This window comes from Apus apus, chromosome 1, assembly GCF_020740795.1.
Source record: "Apus apus isolate bApuApu2 chromosome 1, bApuApu2.pri.cur, whole genome shotgun sequence".
Lineage (NCBI taxonomy): Eukaryota > Metazoa > Chordata > Aves > Apodiformes > Apodidae > Apus > Apus apus.
In genome coordinates, this window is record NC_067282.1 from 44,878,730 (window position 1) to 44,904,747 (window position 26,018).

The 26,018-nt window shown below is 39.8% G+C and overlaps 1 protein-coding gene across 4 annotated transcripts in view; it reads left to right on the plus strand.

Annotated features, from left to right (window-relative positions):
* The first annotated feature begins 5,885 nt into the window (after nucleotides 1–5,885).
* NDFIP2 (Nedd4 family interacting protein 2) overlaps nucleotides 5,886–26,018 on the plus strand; it is an 81,123-nt gene continuing 60,990 nt past the window's right edge. For 2 of the 4 annotated variants that reach the window (XM_051608420.1, XM_051608419.1), the window contains exons 1-2: nucleotides 5,886–6,019; nucleotides 25,118–25,274. In XM_051608420.1, the coding sequence (XP_051464380.1) occupies nucleotides 5,984–6,019; nucleotides 25,118–25,274 (193 nt within the window). In that variant the 5' untranslated portion in view covers nucleotides 5,886–5,983. The remainder of the gene's footprint in view (nucleotides 6,020–25,117; nucleotides 25,275–26,018) is intronic. The other 2 variants (XM_051608418.1, XM_051608421.1) reach the window with 2 other exon arrangements.

The window sequence follows — 26,018 nt, forward strand, 5'->3', positions numbered from 1 at the left end:
TTTGTGTCACATTATGTGAAAATACGAGGTTTTAAGAAGAATCCCCTCTCAGAGACAAGCACACACTGCCTCAGCCTTTATTTATGGACATCATACAATTTGCTCTAGATTTATAGCTTACTGCACAAAACTGGCTAAGCAATCAGCTCTCAGCAGCAACTTGTGTTCTATTTTCCTGCAAAAACACCACACTATACTGAAGAAGATGTGCTGCTGTCTGTTTGGCAGAAAGTGTTCCTTCACTTCTATGTTCTCCTGATTTAACTGTGCTTTTGTAAAAGTAATTTGGGTAAGTTCTAAGGGAGACAAGAGAGACACAGGGATCTGACCATGCTACCAATTTAGACAAAGTACAGCTATGCACAGCTGTGATGAGCTTGTCAGAATATACCTGAACTAGTTTAAAGCTGTCTCTGTGACTAACAGGAAATAGCTGTGGCTCTATAGAGTCGTGCAGACTGCAAAATCTACCCTAGACCAAGGCAAATAGTTGTGATCTTTCCCAGCCTGAGCTCTGTGTTGCAGTAATGGCATTTAAAGTTGGTTCAGATATACCAGCAGCGTATTTGGACATACCCATGGACCAAATTCGCAAGACTAGACACCTGTATACACACAGAACTAAAATGACAACAATGTAATTGAAAAATCTGTATTCAGCTGAAAAATCTTCAAAGTAGCCCAGTCTTCCTACTAATGATGGCTCTGGCATTGCCTGTGCTGCCTAAAAAGGAAGAAGAAAGATGAAGAAAACCAAGCCAGCCTCCTGCTGTTTCCTTCAAAGAAACTCAGTCCCAGTAGTGTCTTTAAGCCAACTTCCTGCTTCAAGCAGCTATCTAAACCCATGCAGAGATCAGAAATATTGTGCAGTTTACATAGCCAAGAACTTGGAATTAAAACTAAATAGTTTATCAACAGAGTTTGAAAACTGTGAGGAAAACAAATAGAGCCAGTAAATTCACAGCCTGGCTTCAGGTTGGTCCATGAGTACACTAGGTACATTAATTCAATTAGATTTACATTTGAAACAAATCTATGTATTTCCCGCTGACATTATCTGTATTAGAGGTTTGAAAACCAATGCTTAAGATGCATAATGAAATAACAAAACCTGATTTTTTGTTTTGTTTTTGATAGAAACATAGAGCTTTTATTCTAAATTCTTTGCAAGATACAGCAAGAAAAACAGGACAGTGAGCATAAGATTTACTTAAAACAGTACAAAATTGTAGAATAATATAAAAATGCAGGATTGGTTTTATGTATGTTTATTAAGACAAAATAAACCTAGCTCTGAAATCTACCTATTCTGTAAGTTCCATCAAAAACCTTTAAAAATATGAATAGGCTTATACAGGTGAAGAAGTGTAAAGTTAAATATAGTGTTTCCTCATTCACTGGCCATTGACTGAATAATGAATAAAAAACAAATTTAAAATTGTTAACAGACTTGTACTGCTTGCCTTTGTGTAATTACGTTCAGACTTGTCTGAATTCAGATCACATCCCTCAACTTTTTGCAGAACTGAGTTTGCAACAGTTATTACTACCAAGAAGATTAATTTCTTGACTCATTTGCATGGTGGACCGAAGTTTAAACTATCGTAAGTTTGCTGGCTAAGAGCAATTAAGATTCTTATTCCTAAAACAAATCTGAAGCAATACTTTCCTTTAAATGTCACTTTGGCACTATTTTGTTTGCATGCTATTTATAACACTATTTGTGTTTCCTTAATACAGATATTTTACAATAAACTATCTACTGCAGTATCCAGAAAACAATGGACAAAAACTGTCACTGTAGGCCCTTAAGGATAAAGAAGGTCAAACTGAAAAGTAAATCTTGCACCTAGTATTAAACCGCTTCAGTCAACACTTGTTCACCGAAGTAATAAAATCCTAACAGTTCTGTACACATTTCTCACACTCAATATGTATTTTAATAGAATCATAGAATCATAGAATGGTTTGAGTTGGAAGGGACCTTAAAGATCATTGAGTTCCAACTCCCCTGCATGGGCAGGGACCACTAGATCAGGTTGCTCAGAGCCCCATCCAACCTGGCCTTGAATGCTTCCAGGGATGGAGCTTCCACAACTTCTCTGGGCAGCCTCTTCAAGTGCCTCACCAGCCTCACAGTAAAGAATTTCCTCCTGATCTCTAACCTAAATCTCTCCTCTTTTAGTTTAAAACCATTACCCCTTGTCCTCTCACTGCAAGCCCCTGTAAAAAGTCCCTCCCCAGCTTTCCTGCAGGCCCCCTTCAGGTACTGGAAGGGTGCTATGAGGTCCCCCCAGACCCTTCTCTTCTCCAGGCTGAACAGCCCCATTTTGTACAAGAGGGACACAGACATGCTGGAGAGAGTCCAACAAAGGGCCACCAAGACAACAAAGGGACTGGAGCATCTGTTCTCTAAGGACAGGCTGAGAGAGCTAGGACTGTTCAGCCTGGAGAAGAGAGGGTCCAGGTGGATCTCATAAATGCATATAGATACCTGAAGGGAGGCTGCAAAGAGGACAGAGCCGGGCTCTTCTCAGTAGTGTTTAGAGGCAGTGGGCACACACTGAAACACAGGAGGTTCCCTCCAAACTTCAGGAAACTTTTTTTTTTTTTTTTTTTTTTTTTTACAATGAGTGTGACTGAACACTGGCACGAGTTTCCCAGTGAAGTTGTGAAGTTCCCAGTCTTCAGAAACATTCAAAAGCTGTCTGGATACAACTCTAGACAACCAGTTCTGTGTGGCCCTGCTTGAGGAGGGGGCTGGGCCAGATGATCTCCACGCATCCCTTCAAAACTTAACCATTCTGTGATTCTGTGATTCTGTGATTTGATGATGTCTTAATGTTTGCCAATTACTTTGCATTAGAGAGTAATATTATGCCATAGTTAAAAACTCTGGAACCAGATGGTTAAATTAAAATATACAGATAACACAATTTTGAAAATACAAAGATCTGTCAGAAATTCAAAACCACTCTTTTTAGGCTTTTACCAGTACAATGACACGGCTTCCTATGCTGTTACAGAGCTTTAAAGTGATGGGGTTCCAAAAGAGTAAGAACTGAAAGATGGAGATATTTAAAGCCTAAATCAGTCCCATTGTCTCTTTTGAGGGTAAAGTCCCATAAGTACACTGATAATATTCCTGAAGAAGAAGAGGTGGTGTCTCTCTGTATCCCATAAATTGTATCACCGATCCAAAATTTGTCCCTAGGTATGAAACTCTTTCCCCACATGCACCTTTACTACCTCTACTTGAACGTAGCCCTGCCTCTACTGACTCTTTTCCCAAGCTCTATGGAATATTCTCTAATTTTCCTAGTAAAGATATTCTGGTTCTTGCCTACTGTTCTTTCTTGCCTTAAAAGAAATGATTTGCAGAGGTTCAAAACTTACAAGTCAGAACTTAATAAATGCTTAGTCACCTGTATTCCAATATTTGCAGACTGAATTGCTATTTGGAAGCTACTAACTAGTGCCCAAGATGGAGTGCCCAGTGTATTCCATGGAGCTGAGATACAAAAAACCACAAAAACCATGGAGGTCAGGTGACATTTTCAAAAATTCAGATCAACACTTTATTTCTGATTTGTACTCCACTTTTCAGGAAACATGCCACATCCAACCCTTCAGAAACAGTTTGCTTTAGGGGAAATTTTTTCTAACAATACAGAAGATGGTAGAAGCTAAACTTATTACTTGAATAGTCCAAATTCACTTACACTCTGCTAAACACACAGACACTCCTCTCCATTGCAGCTAGGAGCTGTATCTACAGTTATTTCAAAATTGTTTCCTACCACACCTACATCTCTGACAGTTTGGGAACTTAAGAATGAATCATCCTCATCTGACTTATCACTAAGGGTGAAGGTGTTTTTCGCTGTTTTTACTGCAGAAGGTAAAAAACTGTGAACATTTACAGTTTTAGGACTGTTCTGGTTTGAGCCGGAACAGAAAATAGAATCAATTTTCTTATTAGTAATTTTACTTTTCAGTTAAGTTCCTTCTAAGTAACTGCACTTGCTGAAATTGCAGGCTTTTCAGTCAGTGTCTAGGTCTTAAACACTTGATGTACATGCCTGGAGGGACTCTTATCTGTTCTTCTGCCTTTGATCCCGATCCATGCATTGCTGAACCCAGCTCCCACTGGCCGCTGACAACAGCAGTCCAGTCTGGGACTTTCCCAGGGCTGCCCTGCAGCTTCAGTGGTGGTAACTATGGTGATGTAAGCACTAGTGGGGCAGGGGTGACAGGAAGAAAGATAACTGGTTTCTATATGTATATATATATTCAGTTATTTCCTTTATCATCATTACTATTTTCATTAAAACTGTGTAGTTTAGTTTCCAACCCATAAGTCTCTCTCCCAAACTCACCATTTGACTCAGAATTGGGAATTGAACCAGCGATAATAATGTTCTTGATCCCCTCCCCTTCCAACCAGGTAGGGAAGGAGAGAGAGAATAAGGAGACAGACTTTCCAGATTGAAAACTTAACTAGACAGCTTTAATTAAATACTAATGATAAAAGAAAATATGTACAAATATATACAAGTATGTGCAGGAATGTGCAAACTCCTGTTGCCTCCCCCCACCCCCAGCAACTCCCATGGCATCTCCTGAGCTGTGAGCAGTTCTGAAACGTCTGGTAGCTGCCAGATAGAGCAGCAGAGAGACAGGAGCTGAGGGTGGAGTTACAAGGGTCAGGAATGCACAGGCCTGAGGATCAATGGTGATGGATAGATGGAGTCCTCCTTGGACACTGGCCATAGATGGAAGAAAAGGGAAGAAGAAAAAGGACAGGGCTTGACTTCTGTGATCCCTGACCTTACACCAAGCTTACGTAGATGTATGGTACGGAATACTTTGGTCAATTTTGCTGTCCCTCTAGTTCACTACTCCCTACAGGGGGGTTGCTCCTCTAGCATCTGAGGCGACAGAGCAAAGTGTTCTTGATGTCCCAGCAGGAACATTAACATTCCAGCATTATCAGTCCACTAGCTGGAAAACTTGGTGCTAGTTAAGAGAGCTCACTGAAGGAAAAAAACCCCAACAATCCAACAATAAAATTTGCTTTATCCTGGCTCAAACAAGGATAATGCTTTTCCTTTCCCATTCTGGGAAGGGAGAGGGGTCTAATATAAAGCATCTGTCATTCATTTAATTGCCAGGCCAGCATTAAACCTTGACAAGGAGGAAGAAAGGACAAGAAAGTCACATTTTCTTGCCAGAGAATGGTGCTTTACCATTAAAGAAACCAAAGACAAATAGGCTTATGACACAAAATGACTTTAGGTCGATGACTACTCAAAACCATTCCCCCAGTCCCGAAGATGTCTTCTGCTCCGTATCCTACTTCTTGCCCCATGGAGAGAAGTAACTAAGCACGATATGCGTTTGGGGCAAAAGCGTCTCACAGAATAGCACTGCAGAGAAAGGTGTGGGGAAAGGGCTGAGGTGCAGACAGTTAGTCACAAGTGGAGCGTCGCGTCCAGCACCGGGGAAGGGGCCGAGAACGCCAAGCGCAGCACAGAGCGCATCCCGCAGCAGGGCAGGACCTCCAGCGGGTCGACGTCAGGCGGATCGACCTGACTCGGTACCTCCAGCAGCGGCAGGGACGACGATGCCACAGTCGGGAGGCTGCAGGCAGCCCCGAGAGCAGACACACGGGGCGGAGAAGCCAGGCCAGCAGGGAGGAAGGCGGAGCGGCCCCGAGGAGCCCCCCCGGCCCCGCCCGCCAGCGGCTGCGCGCACGCGCGCCGGCAGCGTCACGGACAGCGGGCGGGACCCCCCTCCCCGTTCCCCGCCCCGTTCCCCGCCCCGCCTGTGCCGGCTCCGCCGCGGGGTGGGCGGGGGGCGGTGGTAGCGGGGGAGGGCCGGGGCGGTGGCTCCGGTGGAGCGGGCGGGGGAAGGGCCGAAGGACGCGGGGCCGGTCGGTAGAAGCTGCGGCCGCGCCGGTGCGTGACCGCGGGCGGCCGGGATGGATCACCACCAGCCTGCCAGCCGCTACCAAGTGGTGAGTGTGGCGTCTCCGGGGAGGCCCGGCTCGCCTCCTCCCGCCTTCCTGGGTCTGGGGAGTGGGCGGCAGAGGCGCCTTTCCCCGCCCCCCCTCCCCCCTTCTTTCTTTCTCTCTCTCCCTCCCGGTTCTCGGCTCCCACGCGCGGGCGTCTAGCAGGGACCCCCGGGCGCTTCTCCAGCGCCGGGACGGACCCGAGCGTAGCCCCGTCCCCTCCCTGCCCCGGTGGCGGCGGGGCTCCGGCACCCGGGCCTTGCCCGCGGCTCCGGGGGGCGCTGCCCCTCCCCCCCGGCCTCCGGGGGGGCGGCTGGCCGGCCGGCCGGCCTCGGCCGAGCTGCCGGCCTGCGCGGGGAGCCGCCTTCCCCGTCCCCCTTGCCCTCCCTCCGCTTCCCCCTCGGCGGTTGGCCCCGGCCTGGGGGCGGTGGGTTTTCCCGAGTGCCTCCCCCGGCGGTGAGGGGCTGGCGGGCCGCCCCGGGCGGCGCGGGCGGAGCGGTGCGGTGCTGCCTGGCTGCGGAGGGAGAGAAGGGGCAGGGTTCTCCCTGCCTGGTTACGTGTCTGGGAGCGAAGCGGCGTTTCTGCTCTGAAACCTTATTTACAATAGCCCGTAGCTGTCTGGCACAGGGGTGGAGTGCGTCCGGGTGTGCTGTCAGCCTTAAGCCAGTGTCCGTGTGCACACACACACACGTGTACAGGGGCTTACTGAAGGCTAGAGGCAGGGGACTGTAAAACGCAGAAGCCTGACCTTCGGTGAGGCTCTGTGTGTATTCACACGCACAAACACACGTGTACACACACCTGAGCACTTTCCCTTACGAAAGATCAGGCTTCGCACTTTGCGGTTCATCGAGTTCAATTCAAATGCTTGTGCTTTCCTTCCTAAACTTCACTACAGAAATAATTTTCCACCTGCCTGAATTTATTATACTGCTTGTTTCTTGCAGTCTAGTTTAACATCAGTTATAGAATCATAGAATAAAATCACAGAATCATTTAGGTTGGAAAAGACCTTGATCATCAAGGCCAACCTTTAACCCTACTCTGCCGTGTTCACCCCTAAACCATATCCTCAAGCACTACATTTATATGACTTTTAAACACATCCAGGGATGGTGACTCAACCACCTCTCTGGGCAACCTGTTCCAATATCTGAGAACCCTTTCAGAGAAAAAATAGTTCCTAATTTCTGGTCTGAACCTCCTCTGGTGCAGCTTTAGGCAGTTCCCTCTTGTTCTGTCACTATTTACCTGTGAGAAGACACCATGGCCTACCACTCTACAATATCCTTTCAGGTAATTGTAGAGAGTGAATGAGGCCTCCCTTCAGCCTCCTTTTCTTTAGACTAAACAGCCCTAGTTCCCTCAGCCACTCTTCAGAAGACTTTTTTCTCTCAGCCTTTCACCAGCCTAGTTGCTCTTTGCACCCGCACCAGCACCTTGATGTCTTTCTTGTAGTGAGGTGCCCAAAACTGAACACAGTACTCAAGGTGGGGCCTCACCACTGCTGACTAATCTTGCAATCATTAGCTTAATGTCAACTATACTTCAAAGGTATAAGCTTTTCTGATTGTTGCTTGCAAAAATTACTTATGTGCAGTCTCCTCAAAAGTTTCAGTTTTGTCGTTTCGTTCCTTCTACTTCATGGCTTTGCCCTGTATGTAAGGTTGTACCTGTAGAAGTCTGAAGACTTTGCTACTGTCTGTAATTAATTTTTTTCCTTCTAGCTAAATCTTGAATTATTTACTTTTCTGATTGTGTTTTACAGCTTGAGCAGCAAAAGAATGTTCACAGAAGTAATCACATTTTATTTTGTGCATACATACGACTAAATGCTGATATGTAGATTCATTTTGTGACTAGGTTACGATCTAGAAAAATAATAAGAAAACCCTTGCAGTAGGTGTGGGATATTTATTTTGGTAGTCTCACAACGTGGGAAATTTCTGTTTGCTTTTGGATGTTTGAGGTGGTCGTGCAGCTGACACGTGGACCTAGTGCCCTGTGACATCATAGGAGTGACGTATGCCTTCAGGATACTAGTGGGCCACCAGATACTTTATGGGTCAGTGATTTCTGAGCCACGCTATCATAACCTGGAATCAGCAGAACTCTTAAAGTCATTCCTTCTTTGCAACAGAACAAAAATGCTGGCCGAGCGTTTTCTTAAAGAGCCTGCCAACACTAGCCTCCCTGAAGCCTGAAGTAATCTGAGTATGTTTTAAAAGGCCTTAAAAGTATATGCTATTAAACTTCAGACAAATATAAGGGAAATCTTAATTCCATTACACAAAGGAGTTGGAAAAAAATGCGGAAAAATGGAACAAGTAATTTGCCTCTGTAATATTTTTGTTACATTTAATTTGGAACGTTCAGCAAATGTACTGGTGCCCAACTTTGGGTAAACACTCTTCAGTGTGTTCTTCCAAAAGGCCTAATCTTAATATTTGGCGGTGGGAGTTGGCCTAGTCAGTTCCCTGTGTGTATTAAATTTTGGTCAATTTATGCCATTGAATTTTGTTTTCGAAGCATTCTCTGAAGCAGTTACAGCACATGAAGTTCCACTGAATTTGTTCTAAGTCACAATGAAAGGGCTATCTTAATCTCTGATGTACTCTGGAGTTTAAAATATGACCTTACTGATTACTGCCCTGTAGGAAAAAGTAGTGCTTTGTCTTCTGTTATATTTGGCTGCTAGACATTGAGATTTTTGTAATGTTATTTACTTACTGTGTTGGGTCAGAGAATGGAAGGAACAAGCAAATGCAGATATACTTAATTAGCACCTGATTATTCAAGCATGTGATCTTAAGTGTTATGATGGATTTGCTTACATAATGGCTGGGCTAGGTAGTAAGCAATAGATTATTGCAGATTTTTTGGCTCTGTCCTAATTTTTAAGGACAAAATGTAGAAGAGAAATATGAATTAACGTGGCTAATACCTCATTAGTTTTGTGAACATCCCACTTGTTAGTGCTAAGCTTATGAACTCTGTCCAAGTTGGCTTTTTTTATTGTTTCCCACCCCCCATCTTCATGAATAGTAGCAAACACTTTTTTTTTTTTTTTTTAATTGTACCGATTCTGTCTTTACTTCTTACTGATCTATTTTGCTCTTTCAGGGCAAGTTCTCTTCTAAATAGAAAGAATTATAGGTGTACGTTATTATTGAAAGAATTACTGACTTGCATTTCTGTTCCTGGCAGTGACAACAGCACTTCACTAAATTTGAAGGAGCTATCTCGCTGCTGCCGCTTTTTATTTGTGGTTTCTTCAAGTAAGTTAAACTGCCTGCCATTCTTCAAGTATTTTAGTTTTGTGTTGAGCTTTAGCACAAGAATCCAGTTTTATGATCTTATTATGAATCGGAAGATGTCTGATCATAGATTTAACCCTCACTCTCATGTTTTTTATCTCTGTCAGAAATAGAACTAAAGCCTTGCTGTGCATTCTGTTCTTTCTTGTGTGTCTGAGTTTTATTTAAAAATGTTCAAACCAGGCAACTGTTAAAAAGGTGGTCCTTGGAGTTGCAGCAAAGTGAGTGTTGTGAGCACAGAGCAGACAGTACATCAGCATTACGTAACTCTCTGCTGCAGGCATGTGTGATTTGTATTGCTTTCTACCCCTCTTATTTTGTCCTTCCTTCATAGGCAAAAAGACAGCTAATTGACGGGTAATAATTTGTCATGCGTCCTTGCAGGAATATGACCTCAGAAGTAAATTAGCCAACCTTTGTTGTCTTGCTTGACTTCCTTTTTTTTTCCTTAGTCACCTGCACACTGCAGTCTTGCTGGTAAACACATGTTAAATTTTACATTAATTACAGGTATAGTCAGTTCACTTGTGTTGTTTCCTTATTATATTTTTTTCTGTTTTTTTTCCTGTATTCTGCTTGTTGTTGGATAAGAGGACTGAGGCATCAGCTTTAGGAAAACGATATTTCTTCATTGATTTATCTCCTGATCCTTTTTGCCTTCCAGCTCTTTTGTCATCTGACCTTAATTTGTACATTACTATCTTGTCTGAAATGTCTGCTCCTAGTCCAGCTTGTTTGCAGAAAAAGTTATTTGAATGATATTTAGAGAATCTATATTGAAATAAAGAATAAGAAATGCAGCTGTTTTCTGCAGTGTGTAAAACTGCATGAATAATTAAGCATTAAAGCTTGGAATTGCTTTTATTTTTTTTGTGAAGTGTGATTTTTCAGATAACTGAGTCATGAGGGAAGACTTGATATGCATATGACTGATTTATGCACAGAAATCCCAGTGAAGGCTCCTAGGCTCACATGCTGAACTCATTTCTCCCCTCAGTCTTTCTTGATGAAAGTTTTGGATTGTCAGTCTGGGATCAGGCAGTCATCAGCCTTTGAGTTATGGGATGGTCAGAGCTTGATAGGTGAGTGAGTAGGTATTGAACTGGGACAGGTGGAACCAAAGGCAGCAGACTCCACGGAATCCAGTTTAGCTGTCACTGAACTTACTGTGCCACTGTAGCACCTGGATTTGGTGGGCTATGTAAATGACTTGTGACTCAAGACTCTGAGACATCAGCCAGCTCTTGTACAACACTACAGAGGGATAAATAATTTGTACTTTTAAAAATGTGTATGAATCTTGTATGAATGTAAGTTGTGTTGGCTTTTTAGAAACAGGGTTAAGAGATGAAAACTGCTACTATACACACTTTATTCCCGTCCATTTCCCTGCATAATGCTGTGTGTTGTGAGTAGTTTTACAGTTATCTCAGATGAGAATTAGTTTTCTGAATCTCTTAAGTCCATTGTCATTGACTCTCACAATGTCATCTGATAAAAACCTTAGTCCAAGTCAAGTTATCTTTGTAGGTCTCAAACACAAAGTCAGCCTTCACAGGAAAGGTGCACCAAAAAATGAATCTCTTCCTCCTTCCTTTCTTTTAATGGGACTGAGCTAATAGTGTTTGGCAAATAAAATCCCACGTATTGTTTATTCTATACTTTTGATATAAGACACCTAACTGACATCTAGTGTATTTTTATAGTATTTTTTGCCTTCAGAGAGCTCTTAAGTAATTGGTGTTACTGAACAGATGAGCTAGCTTACATTAGGAAATTCTGTTGCTTTCCACAGATCTGGTGGTGATGTTGTAACTGGAAGATAAAATACTGCATTTAAGGGACTGTGTTCATAATACTGAAAAATACTGATTAAAGATGCATTAAGTGATAAGTGTTACTGTTGCTTGCTTGTGACAGTTGCACTGATATTTTTAGTTTTATGAACGTCTTAATCATTGAAGAAAAAAATTTTCAGTTCACAGGCTTTTTGCATGTGAAACTCCTAACATAGAGCTTTAATAGTTTAGAAGGGCAAATTAAGATCTCCTGAAATGAGGTAAATGACAATTTAAAACAATGGGCTGTCCTTGCATCTTGTTTTTTGGAATGTAACAATAAACATTTTAAACTTTGAATTTATTTCTGTAACGTTTTTAGCTGTGACCGGTTTGTCTATTAAGCATAGTGGGTTTTTTCTTGAAATAATAGTTTTAATGTTTTTATAATTTTTTATGAAGCATCCTGCCTAAATGAAGAGAAAAGTTATAAACATTGAAGTGTGTTTGCAGATACAGTAGTAGTGCAGTTAATGCTTACAAAGTAAGACATTTTTTTCATGTTTTTCACTTTCTAGTTAAGTTTTTAAATACTTTTATGTTTCATATGAACAAGGAAGTAAACCTCTTACCAAGGTGGTCAGGTGCCAGACAGCTACACTCCTTTCTTTCTGTTCCCTTTTGCAAATTTAAAGCATGATGGCCTAATTTTGTGTGTTGCCATCACTGTCAGGTTGTTTGGATCTCTCTTTCAGAGGGCTACAGGTTAAACACCCAGCTCTGCAGCTGGTTCACAGGAAGAAATGCTGGCTCACTGGTACGACAGTAGTAACAGCAGTTGCAATAGCTTTCTGATTCTTTATGTGGGCGTAAATTGTGGCATGTGGGCAGTTTCCTTTCTTTTTGGTGTGGGCATGGAAGGACATAAGGTGGTTTTTATCAGCCCTGGACACAAAATGATTTAGTTATATAGGGTGCCAGTTTCACTGTGCTGAAAAAACCAAAATGAGTAGTAAAAACCAGAAAGACGTACCTGGGTCGTTTTGCTCAGGTTTTTCTCCAGAATCTTGGTTGAGTCTCCATGAGGGTAGCGAAGGAGAAGAGGGGTAGGAACAGGCCTGTCCTTTGTGGTGGCAGAAGGCTGCTGGCATGGCTGAGGCTAGCTTGTGAAACTGGGATTTTTAGATTCTTGAAAGACACACACAGTCAAAATAAAGATGTACCTGATCTAAGCACTTCAGAGCTTCAGGCTGTGGCATGTGTACATGCTGCATCTAGTAAATCTTCTAATCCTATTTAAAAAGGCAGAAGTTCAGTAATGGAATATTTTCATATAGCAGGGTTCTTCACAGAAGTCAGCTGTAATGTGGGCAAACTGGAAGTTTTCATGCTGCTTTAAAAAAGATAAACTCTAAGCACTCAGCTTCTTTGTATCTGAAAAATGTGGTAGCAAACACATCAGGATAACCTTAGGAATCAAGTGCTACGTTAATAGAAAATGTTAGGAGCAGTCTTACTTTGAAGAGTTCTTCCTAGTGTCAGTGTTGACAAAACAAGGAAGATGTGGCAACTGGTAATGTCATCACACCTAACTTTGTGAGACTTCAGTGCTCAGTTTACAGTTGAGTTTCATAGCCTCAAGCCTCCTTCTAGATTTTTGGTGCATCAGCTACTTTGGAATGAACAAATGGACGTAGAGTGGTTCACCCACATGAAACAAGCCATTTTAAAATGGATAAGAAAAGTAATCCTAAAAGATTGAGTTAAGAGAATGAAAACAAATTGGCAACTTGTTAGATTGGAGAGGCACTGCCAACTCTTCCTACTGAAACTGAGCTATTGCACAGCCAAGACTGTGGGTTTGAGCTGCCTGAGGCTTAGGTCTCCCACTTCCTGGACAAGTGCTGTCACAGCTAGCTGATTTTAGAAAAACGGGCACCTCCTTTGCCAGCTGGGTTTTTAGTGACCATGACTAACTTCTTCTGTTTTGTGCTGAAGTAATTTCAGACTTGCATAGCGCAGGCTTACAGCACATGCAGGATGTGGATGCCTTATGTATGGCTTTCAGATTTACAGTGGAAGTGGAAAATATGTTTCCGTTTTATCTTTTAACTGTTTATTCCAATTAAGCATCATTTCCATTACCATCGGTTAAGATTAGACTAAAACTTCTATAGCATAACTTAGTTTTCAGTCATTCTATAGCTAAAACATTAGATATTGAGTTACACCCCCAACTCCAGCCCTGGCTGTGCGTACCTCCTCCAACAATGTTTGGAGTGGACAGAATGATTTAGAAAACAAGCCTCCAAATTTTGAATGGTGTAGACACAGAAACATCTGGTCAATAACCTGTATATGAATTTATTTCAGTTTGTAATTCCATTTTTCTTTTTCTTGAGTTACTGTTCAAGGTGTTTGGCAGAGATCTCTCATTTTCCTTATTGTAAAACATGTCCTTCCAGTTAAGAATGAAGAAAAACTTTGGTCTTCAACTATTGCATGGTAACTTATTATCAGACATAGTCTGTCCATTGTAGCTTTGAACACTGTTTTACCTTTTGACAGTAATCCTTTTAATGTTGACTGATTATTGCTGTAGGAGAGGTCACAATCATGTCTTTAGTAAGGATGTATATGTAGCTGGAGTAATCAAATATAATTGCTTTCATTAATCTGAAAAGGTTCTCTAGAAAGTCTTAAAGAAAGGTTATTGGCAGGAGGATACTTACAGTATCAGTTACCTGCTTATTGCAAAAAACAAAAAGGTTTTTTTGCTGGGTTTTGATGGGGGTTTTTTTGCTTGTAAAGTAGCAGAAGCTCATGTTTAAGTGTTGCTTTGGTAGTAGTGTAGTTAACACTTGTCATCTTTGAGGAATTTGAGTCCCGGGTGATACCAAGGCCAGTAGTCCATTTTGATAATGGTACCCTGAATCAATTGTCATATTTTGGAATTTGAGGGAAACAATACCTAAGATATTTTTAAAGATTGTAGTGAAGCACTAAGACTCTTAACTGAAACTCCAGAGTTGTGGTTATAAAATTGACTTGCATCAAATGCATAGAATAAATTATTAGGAAAAAGACTTGCACAAGCTGTTTGCTCTAAAAGACTGTTCCAAGTTCTAGCATGAGAGTGCATAATTTGAACAAATGAGCAGGCCACTCATGCACTGCAGCGTGGGGCCATGGCTGATGATGAAGCAGTATGGCCCATGTTCCTTTCTTATGTACCTCAATGTCTGCTACGTTTGCTTTTTTTTGTTTAATTACTCCCTATGACTTACAAGTAGTACTACTTTGGTCCTGTAGTCTCCTAAGAAGAGCCGAGCATCCTAGACTGCTGCTGTTTTTGTTGGTTTTAACTCTTCTGCAATAAAAAACTTAACTTTACTGAAGCGAGTTCTGTAGTGGATGAAAGGGAAAGGATACCACAAATCATAATCTTTTCAGTAGAGTCTGTTTTCTGCATGCAGTGCACAAAAAGTGTGTTCTGCTGATGTGTATGTGTCTGGGCTTTTTAAGCTATTGAAATTTCTGTTTGTATTATCTAATTATTTGATTTTCTGCTATCTTATATTGAGGAGTTTGAGTGCTCTGCTTTTCAGTTACTAAGAAAAGTAGGTAAGCTGAAAAAAGCACAATTGATCCTCTAATAAGAATAAAGAGGGTTTGCTCTTATTGATTAATAATGTCCTCTGATTTATATGTTATTAATGTAATTATTTCATTTTGGTCTGACCAGTACTGTAGAGAAGGAAACTGCTCCTGCTTGTCCAGCTTTATTCAAGTGTACAAGAAAAAAATCCTCTGTGTTTTCAATAAAGTTGAGGCATTTGAAGTTTTTGTTGGAGTTTTACTCCAGAATTTTTGGGGACTTACTTACCTGTGATAAAGGAGGCTCAAACTTGAGTAATTTTTTCCTTCCTTCTCTCAAATCAGGGACTTAAAGTGCAACTGTATGTATGCTCCTGCAGTTCAGTTACCATGATACTTCTTTGGGAAAAAGCTCTTCCTCTTTATCCCTCCCTCTGTAGAAGGAATTTGTAATTTTTAGCATTTACCTGCCTTGTCTTTATTAGAATCATTGTATGTGAACCTTACTGCTTCACTTGGGCTTTTAAGTGAAACATACATAATATATTTCGATAAATATTCAGCTTTTTCAATCAACATTGAATTTTTCAGCACAGACGTTTGTAGGCTGAAATGGAAGCTGAAACTAACTGTTGAATATAGAGTTAGGTCTTGGTGACAGCCCTGTCCATTTCCTAATTTTACAGGCTTTCCTATTCATTCTGCTTTTACAGTTTACATGTTTTGTATGTTCTGTGCAACTTTAGCATGACTGGGATGTACTTTCTGTGCTAATTCTTTAAAGCTGCTGGTAAGTAAAAGATATGACCTTTAGATTTGCAATTCTTGAAGCTGTCACTGATGGCTTGCTGAAGCTGCTGGTTTAATGGCAGCTGCCAACAAATCCTGATAAAATGTTATCCATTGTCAAGGAACGTGGTGAGAATAAACAGGAAGAATCGTTGTATGAAACCTATGACTTGCCCACATGTTGGGTACTGTACACAGTTTTGGGCTCTCAAAAGAGGACTCTAGAGGAGCTACAGATGGCAAAGGGAAGGAGCCTTCCTAAAAATGGCATCTGAAGTGGAGGGGGTCAGTTGGAAGTGATCAGTGCTTACAAAGTCAAAGGCAGTGGATGAAGCACTTGTGGAGCTCTTATTCACCAAATTGTGCAATATTAAAACTGGAGAGCATTCACTGAATTTTGGTTTGCATCACTGAGAAGACAAGGAGAAGTAAACATACGGAGTTTGTTAATACAGACTGAGGCAGATAGCGCTAGCAGGTTTGGGAATGTAAATTCACACACATCACATCCGTAACAGATACAAATGGAATAGACAGATGTACATGTTACCAGCCATAATACAGCAGCTGTGACTCTCAGAGGAGTCTGAGGAAAAAGAATGGCAAATAAGTGACTAAGGCTTGCATGCTGTCCGTGTATCCTGATGATTTTGTTGGAGAGGGAATACTTCCTTAGACTGGCCTCTAGTCTCAGTAACATGCTTCCATTTTATTAGTAGGTCTGTATTATGCACTCTTCTAACAAGAAAGTCTTTGAGGAAGAGAGCTTCATTTTGTACTTTATTTGTGGAACTTAAACCAGTTCTTCAAGCTGTTCTTGAGTTACCATTTAACACAAAGAAGGTGACATGGTACAAGTTAATCTTTTTAGTAACTTCTAAATCCTAGAGTAACTCAGGGTTGCAATACTAATATAAGCTCTAGAATAATCTTTTTGCCAGCTCTTTTTCTGGAAGTATTTTTTAACTCTTGCTTGAAGATTTGAAAAATGTTGGTCCCAGCCATAGTCTTTATTCGTATTAGAGACTTCAGGGTTTTGTTGACAAAATTCACCATTAATTCCTATAACCATGCAATAGGAAAAAAGTCTTGGAAACGATGCCTGATTTATAATTTAATAATAAATATGAAGCATGTATCTGTTTGGATCATACAAAAAATTCAGTATTCGGAATTGTTTCTGGATAATTCTTTAGTGGAGAAGAAACCTAAAAAACTAAGTAGATAGAAAATGATGTATTTTAAGGGGTAACAACACACTCCTAGTAGCATTAGTTTGAGAGTACTTACCTTTCTAAAAGAGTTCTTGTATTGACACGTGGCATGTTATTATGCTTTACTAATAGCTCCACTTTTGCTGCTGATGTGGGGGATGGGAAGGAATAGATGTCTTAGAAGCCATAGGCAGTTACTGGAAATGCAAATATCGTGCTGTTAAATGTGTAATTAATTGTTTAAATCTGGATTATAATCCATGAAAAATGAAAGAGCAAGAAAAATGTTAAGTAGCCATTGGGATGAAGAGAGAGTTATATCTATGTATCTATATATATATATAATATATATATTATATATATATATGTATATAACGTTTCTTTATTTCATTATTTTTTTCACAAAGTACTAATTTTCTTTTTTGTTTGTTTTAACTTTTTCCTGACATGCTTATAAGCTTTTTTTAAAAAAACAAACAAACAACAAAACAACACTTGAAAAATCTGATAGATTAAAGATCCCTATTTAAAAAAAACTGACTAAAATGATTTAACTATGACTTAAGTGAAGTGCATGTAAAACACTTTCAGTTGTTATGGATCACTTTACTATTACATGAGGACTCTCACTTTGGCAGAAAAGCTGTTCTGTTGTAACATATTTTTCAGCAAGGTTCAGTATAAATCTCTTTGAATTCTTTCTGGTAGAAATTTGCCTCCAGAGGTTGTGGGTTTCCATGGTACCTAATCCTTATTTAGCAGACACACTTGGTATTTTTACACAGCTGTGGAATGGCAGCAATGGACTTCTGTTCTGCTTTCTGCTTCTAGTGCAGATTTTACACCTTTGACCTTCTAACATATTGACTGCTGATGAAAGCTCTCTGCAGAGATGCATCCAGAGAAAAAAAACACCCACTCTGCTGTCATGAAGGGCAATTGCTAGGTCTGGGTATGTGATAGTTGATGCTTGCCAAGTGATGGGATGATGGGAAAAAAAAAGCTGTGGTTCTGTTCTGTGCAGTTGGGAATTCTGATCAAATTTGATTAGTTAGTTTTAAATACAGAAAACCAAAATGTAGCTGAAACTTGCTGTTGTTTTTCTGGAATGTATTGAAGTGCCTTATAAATTTAATTGCTTATAATAGAGTATTTATTCTCAGGAGTGTTGTGGCTGTGGCCAGGGCTGTGTTTCAGGAGGGAATACGTTTGGTGCTGCCTTCCTGCTAGTTGGGTAGTTAACAGTCTGGTCTGCGTGGGTAAATGGTACGTTGCTGTTTCAACAGGAATTTGAAGAAAAAAAGGTATGATATTGTAAACTATTGGTAGAGGATAAAAACTGATACTGAGGAGAAAGGTAGTAAATTAAAAGTAATGTGGGTTAGTTTTCTTGTATTTTTCAAAATTGTGAAGTATTTATTTCAGACAAGTAGACATGTAGTTTTCCTGATAAATAAGAAAATGTAAACATTTATTTTACAGAAGTATTTATCTCTTCAGCTCTTATAATTCTTATCTACATGTAGTTACAGATTATTGGTTTTAGTTTTGATTGTTCAGTGGCTACTAGTGACCTAAATTAGGGCTGATTGATTTTAGCACTTGAATAAAGTTTATGGGTTAATGGTATAGGTTTTATGGGTTTTTCTAAAAATAAAAAAAATAATAGTCAATAGTGTGAGCTGTTGAGACTTCTGTGTGTAATTCAGAAGCAACAGAGATTAAGAGAGGTCAAAGCTGTCTCCAACATGAAGTGTTTTTGTAACAGGCTTTGAATTAAATTTTATTTCAATATTTCATTTTTTTTCCCCCCTTAAAAATCTCAATATTAGTACTTAGCTATTTCCAGAGGAATAGACCTATTTCTAGACTACTAAAGCTGAAAAAAATGCAAAATGTGGTTACAAAACAAGCTTCAAGTGAAATGATTTTTATGCAAGTAGAGAATTCTGCTTTCAAGTCTCAGTCTCTTATGAGTGAGTAGTGCCTCTTTTATAGGAAGCAGTTTCATATAGATTTAGAAAGTAGATTACAAATAGGCAGGTGTAAAAGGCCTTAATATTTTTCAGCAAATGAAAATATTGGGTGTAACATAAAGAGGGGAGAAGCTTCCTGAAAGCTTAGTAAAGATGATAGCAGTTTTATTTTTAACCTGCTCTTTGTTGCATCTCTAATACTTACAATGGTAGAATTTCAGTGGAATAAATAAATACCTGTGTGTCAATATGGATGCTGTCATGAGTCTAATGCAGAAATGCTGGAATACTTTTTTACACGGGCAATCTTGAGATGAGTCTTTCATGCCCTTTTCTCCAGCACCAGAAGCTGCAGCAAACAGATATTTTTGGTTGACCTTTTGACATAGTCTGAAAAACAGACTCTAGGAGACTAAAATGATAACTTCTACAAAGTGAAGAAGGTGAATCACTGTTGCTTTTTGTGGAGGAAGTGTGCTGACTGGCTGGTTTGCATACAAAAATTAAACTTGCATGATCTACTTAGTTGTCTCTATACTTTTAGTTTATGGAGTTTCCATGTATTGTATTTGTTTTATTGCAATTTGAGAGAACTCATGAGCTGGCTGGCGTGAGGTCAAAACTGGAGGAGCCAAGTTGCTTCAAAAACATTATTACATTATCATTTGAAAGGCTATAAAGGAGGACACATTAAAAGTGCTTATAACTTAAGACCCCTGGTGAGAAAACTGTGAAGCTCTGGTGCAGCAGACAACCACCACTACTAAAACCTATACAAAAGTTAAAAGTTAGGCATTTTCAAAATGAACTGGTAATTAAGATATAAAAGGAAACAGAAAGCTGGCCAGTTGTTTTATGTTTTGTTTGTTTTTTTTCCTTTATGGTAGTATCTTCTGCATAATTTCCTTCTACAATAAAGAAATTATATAAATAGCATTAAAATCAAGTGTGTTTATAAAGCAAGTCTTTTTGAAATGCCATGCAAGGTGCTGTTGAAATTGATTATGTTGTAATAGTTTTACAATGTACTGTTTTCTGTAAATCGTGTTTTATGAAGTGGGAAAAGAGCAGCTTTTGAAATGTGCATAGAATCAGATAACAGAAACAGACCAAGTGCTTTTTGTGTATTACACTGAGTATCACTAGAGCTTGCGTGTGCTACTTGAATACACTTTATCAGAAAACATCATTCTAAACTTAAGTATGATATGGGTGACCTAAGACATCTTTATATATCCTTTCCCCTATATTTTTTTAACATGCCCAGTTTGCCCATGTTGCTGCTCTTGTACAGTCAGTCCACAACAAATGAAGCAAGCTCTCTTTATCCAGGCAAGCAAACTTTTGTAGGTCAGGCAAAATTATGATCTGCAGGTAAATAAAAGGTGTAAGCAGAGAATGAGATCTACTTCCCAGTTCAAGTTTTTATTTTGAAAAGCCCAAAGATTAAAAGCACCTGCATCAGTAGCCTCAGTAGAGACTTCAGTAGAGAAGCACTTTCTAGCTGTCCATGTTCTTTGTAGGGTGTCAGCTGGTTTCAAGCATTGCATCTGATTACTTTGGAAATCATTATACAAACAAAATAACAGACTTGAGAAAATAAATTACAGGATGAGATGTACTTATTTAAATAAAATTTTATATATATATAAAAAGAAATTATAAAAATAGCTGCATTTTCCACAATATTTTGGTGTTGAAAGATATGACATTGATTTTAACTTATTCTGAAGTGAAACAGTGAGTCATTGTTTTATAGAGCTTTTTTTCTGGGAAGGAAACTGAAGGTAGTATAGAGTAAAAAATCATATGAAGGAAACTAATGTTTTTTCATGTATCATACGCTCTTTAGTAGTTAACATGAGATTTTGAACCATTGGTGGCAGAAGACCCATTACTTTTTGATTGAATTTTGAGGATAAGTATCCTAACATGTCTTGAGAATATGAGCATCATGACTTTTGAGCCTGTAATTTAGTGCTGTTTGAGGGTTGTAAAAGCAGGGATTGAAATAGTTGCATAAACTGTTTAAGAGTAATGTGCCTAATAACAAAATATTCCCTTTATTCAGTTATGAAGCTCCATATAGTCAGCCAAATACCACGAATACAGAATAAGATGTGAAGGAAAAAATATCTTTGTGTCCTGTTTTTAAAAGTTGAGGGTGAGGGGCAGGAGAAGTTACTAATTTACAGTTGTCTGTAGTTGAATAGGTCCTGGCAATTGTTTTGACCATAACCTTGGCAAAAGCAGCTGTATTTCTAACTACCACATAATGGCTCACTGGGGGCCTGCAAGGGGGCTGGGATGATGAACTGCAAGTTCTCCTTAGTTCCTTATTTTAAAAAGTGGTCAAAATAATCTTACTATTGGGAAAAAAAAATCTTGGATACAATTTATTTCCTTTTAATGTTAAATGCTGTTTCAGATAATAGTTAAATACATAGCATAAGTAATGCCTTGAAACAGACATTTTCTGTTCCATTCTGGGTGTTTTTGAGCTTGGTTTCTATGGCAATGAAACCTATGCAGTGTCAGGCCCCTCCAAAAATAACTTCTAAATTTACCAGCATGTATAAGCCAAAATTAAACGGGAAGGGGGAGGCTCAAAGGTAGCTGGGTTCCTACTGTTTTCAAGCAAACTGATGATTTTTCAGAAGAGAAACAGTGCCCTGTGAAGACAAAGTTAGAGTTACTACAAGACAAAACGATATAACCATTGCTGTCTACCCTGCTGGCATAGGGAGAACTTCCATCTTGTCAGGGCAAGTTCTGCTGCATTTGTGGGTTTCTATTATTTTATTTTGTTGTTTTTTAACCCAGTGGAGTCCCTTGAGAGGAGCTGAAGTTACTGCCTTGAGGAGAGAGTAGGATACAGGACACTTGAATGAAAAATAACAAAAGCTAGTTTCTGTTCATGGAACAACATGTATTTATTATTGTAGCTGTAAATAGTCAAGCTGCCTGATCCACTTCATGTTATTTTTATGATGGAATATCTGTAACGAGTGCTGTGATTTTTCTGTAAGTTGCTGCATCAGGATAATCTTGATGCCTTTCAGAATTTCTGAAAGGTCTTTATAATAGAAGACAGGATATATAGAAATGCCTAGTCCCTGACTATGATTCCTACAAAATAAAGACCTTTTGAATGCTCTAAAGGGCATAATGGGACTCTTTTGTATGGAGCCCTTGGGATGGAATTTTTCTGTTTCCTAATTGCAGTTGCTATAACAATAGAATGACTTGTTAACTAGGTCTTTGAAGGCAAGAAGTCTTACCAGTATATTCTTTTCCTATCCTCATGTTACTGCCATTGTTTGTAACTTAGTGAATTACAGATAATGTTGAGAAAGGTGACTTTCAAGAAAGGATGTAGAAGACACAAAATTAATTTGCTTAGTAATGACAAAGTGGTTTTTCAGCGGTAATATGCTCTTTGGCCAATGAGCTGCTGTGGTTTTCCATATATCACCAGGATAGTGACAGCACATACTATGGCTTGGTAGGAAAAAAAAAGTTGGCAGTGATTTAAGTGAAGGCCAAAAGGAGAGGAAGAATATAGGTAACAGACAGAATTCCACTAATGAGACTTTACTGCATCCCCTGCTCATAGACCAGGTTGTTGTGGTGGGGTAGTCAGAACTACACACGCATCCCAAATGAAGGTGGGTATATCAGCCATTAGTGTAAAAGTAAGCCAGTAATATTCTGTTATTTGTCTCATGGCTAACCAAATTACAGTTTTATTTTAAAATGTTTGGGTTCTTTTTTTAGCTATATCCATTGCAATACTAGAACTGTATTGCAAATTAATTTACTTAATTTAGAACCATAACATTTATAGCTCTTGGTCAAGCTGTTTTTCTGACCTGCTTGACTTTTTTAGAATCAAGTGTTTTTGTCTTCTCACTTGTCTTCTGTTTCCCTAAATAGATGAGGTTATTTTGAAGAGGTTTTGTTTTCTTTGGCCTTAACTACTTTAAATGGCTGTACATATTTCTTAGGTTGCTACTACTTTTGAATCCCTGCTTATCCATTTAGTGACCTGATTACTCAGTACCCAAAACCCCTCAATAATCCTATCAGTTACACTGGAGGGGACTTCTCTGTAGTAGTATGTGCTCGCCTATGTATTGTGCCTGTGTATATATTTACATATGTGTGTGCACATTGATGTAATTTATATGAGTAAACCTTTTAATCTTTTAAGCTATAGAATACAGTATTTGAAGGGACTAATTAAAAATGTTGGAAAATGCTTTAGCAAGGAACTTTGTCACTTCTTCTAGTTTGACACATTTAAGTAGTGTGGTAGTAGCCATATGAGAATTGTGTGAAGTTGTTCTGTTACACCAATTTCTTCTGAACATTTTCTGTTTTCCCTTCAACTGTCTTTCAGATTTACCTGCAAACCGTTGCAGTGTCTTCTGTTCTTGTAATTCCTGCTGTTACCCTTAGTTTTCCATTAGAAAGAAAAGCATGGAATTTGTAACCTGCACAATTTGAACATGAGCCAGTGATGTACCCTTGCTACAGAGAACGCTACACAGCATCTTGGGCTGCACTGGGCAATGGTTGAAAGAGGTGACCCTTTCCCTCCGTTCAGCATTGGTGAGGCCACAGTGCTGTGACTGGGTCTGGACACCCCAGTATAGAAGGGACATGGACATACTAGACTGGAGAGAGTCCAATAAAGGGCCACCAAGATGATGAACGGACTGGACCATCTCTCTTCTGAGCAAAGGCTGAGAGAGCTCAGTCAGTTCAGTGTGGGGAAGCAAAGGACCAGGGGGATCTCACAGGTTGCCCAGGGAGGTTCTGGAGTCTCCTCCATTCTTGGAGATACTCAAAAGCCATCTGGACTTGGTCCTGGGCGACCAGCTCTATGTGGCCCTTGTTGAGCCAGTGGTCTAGACTAGATGATCTCCAGAGGTCTTTTCCAACCTCAACCATTCTGTGAACTTTGATATACCCTTTGATAGAAAACAATGTTGATATGAATATTACCCTACTTAACAAATAATTTCACCTTCTCCTCAGAACACACTTTTTCCAATAATCTGATTGTATTTTGCCTAATATGGAATTAATGTTGATGCATTCTTAATATTTTTGTTACTGAAATTCAAAGAATATTTTCCTGTAGGGTGTTCATAAAAGCTGCTAATTTGAAGTTACAGAATTATTTTTTTCAGATGTATTCAACTTACTTTATTTTCTGGGGTTTAAATATGGAACTTCTGTAGCTGATGTCTAGGCATCTTTCTTGTAGTTTGCACTAGTGGGAACTAGCACTTTTCTGTTTCATGCTAGTACTCTTCTTAATGTTTGATTCATAGTCTGAACATTATCAAGTTAGCTAAAATAATCAGAAATACCTCAGCAAGTTTGCTGATGTAACCAAACTGTGTGGTGAGGTTAACATGCAGGACAGAAGGGATGACCTTGACAGGCTGGAAAGGTGGGCTTGTGCAAAAAGTACATGAAGTTCAACAAGGCCAAGTGCAGGGTCCTGCACCTGGGTCAGAGCAATCCCATGCACAAATAAATGTAGAATGGATCTCCACAAATGGGTGGAGAATGGATTGAAAACAGCCCTGAGGAGAAAGATTTGGGGGTGATAGTGGACCAGAAGCTCAACATAAGCTGGCAATGTGCACTTGCAGTCCAGAAAGCCAAACGTGTCCTAGGCTGCATCAAAAGAAGCCTGGCCAGTGGGTTGAGGGAGGGGATTCTGCCCCTCTAGTCTGCTCTCATGAGACCCCACCTGGAGTACTGTGTCCATCTGGAGCCCCCAGCATACGAAGGACATGGAGCTCCTGGAGAGAGTCCAGAGGAGGGCCGCAATTTTTGATCAGAGGGCTGGAGCACTTCTACTATGAGAACAGGCAGAGAGAATTGGGGTTGTTCAGCCTGGAAAAGAGAAGGCTCCGGTGGGACCTTATAGCGTCCTTCCAGTATCTGAAGGGACCTGCAGGAAATCTGGAGAGGGACTTTTTACATGGGTGTGTAGTGAGAGGATAAGGGATAATGGATTAAAACTGGAGGAAGGGAGATTTAGGTTAGACATTAGGAAGAAATACTTTAGCATGAAGGTGTTAAGACCCTGGAACAGGTTGCCCAGGAAGGTTGTGGGTGCCTCCTCCCTGGAAGTATTCAAGTTCAGGTTGAGTGGGGCTTTGAGCAGCCTTATCTAGTGGGAGGTGTCCCTGCTGATGCAAGGGGGTTGGATCTAGATGATCTTTAACGTGCTTTCTAACCCAAACTATTGTATGATTCTATAATTGTGTGATAGGAGTTGTGGATCTGAATTCCACTGTTTTAATAGACATTCTTGCTTGTCCTAGTTGTTTTTTCTGTATATGCAAGTACTACATTGTCATGGAAAGTATTCCCTAAATGCACTTGAAATTTTTGTTTTTCTTCTAAGCTTCACAATGAGGATGACCCCCCAGAGTCTTCAGCAGCTGAGCAGCCTTCCACATCTACAGAGACTGCACAGACTTCCCAGACAACAGCCTTATCTGAAGCAGATACTTCCCCTCCACCTTACTGTAGCATAGCTGTAGAAGCAGCTGCAACCTCAGGTATTTTTCTTACATAAGAGCTTACCAGGGAGGAGTGTGTGTGAATCAGCACTTGGTTCAGCGTGGTACGGTGCCTGTGGTGGTGTTTTCTTTTTTCCCCCTACGCACGCAATTGCAGTAAAAAGCTATGCTTTTATGCACAGCCCTTTGTTTTTTTCAGAAGAAGCACACTTCTAAATTACACTGATTGTTCCAATTTGGGAGACTAAATGGATGTTCATTAATTAGTGTAATAGGTTTTATTTAAGTCTGCATGTAATTCAGCTCTGCATTTAATCTACATCTTAGAGTAGTGCTCTGTTATTAGACCTCATTAGCAATTATCATTGCCTCTTTATATATATAAAAAAAAAAAAGAACAAAGCATTGATTTGTCAAAACTCACACTTCTTAAGTGCATACTATTGTTTGGCAAAAATACTGCCATGAAAAGATACTCTTTGCTTTTAAGGCTCTTGATGAAACTTCTTGTGGAAATGAGTAATGAGTGTCTTTTTCTCCATTTATTTACTTTCTCATGAGGTTGTGACTTTTCTTTGGGGTATGAGATTTAACAGCAGTCAACATCTAAGTCCCTGTTTAAGCAAAATTGCTTGAATTTGCATCTCCCATGTGCCAGGAAATGTTTTAGAAGTCTTCTCCAATACATACATATATATATATATATGTATATATATATATATATATATAAATGTTGATTAAAGGAGCAATTTCCTGTCACTGTTCTTTGAGACAGGGTTTGGA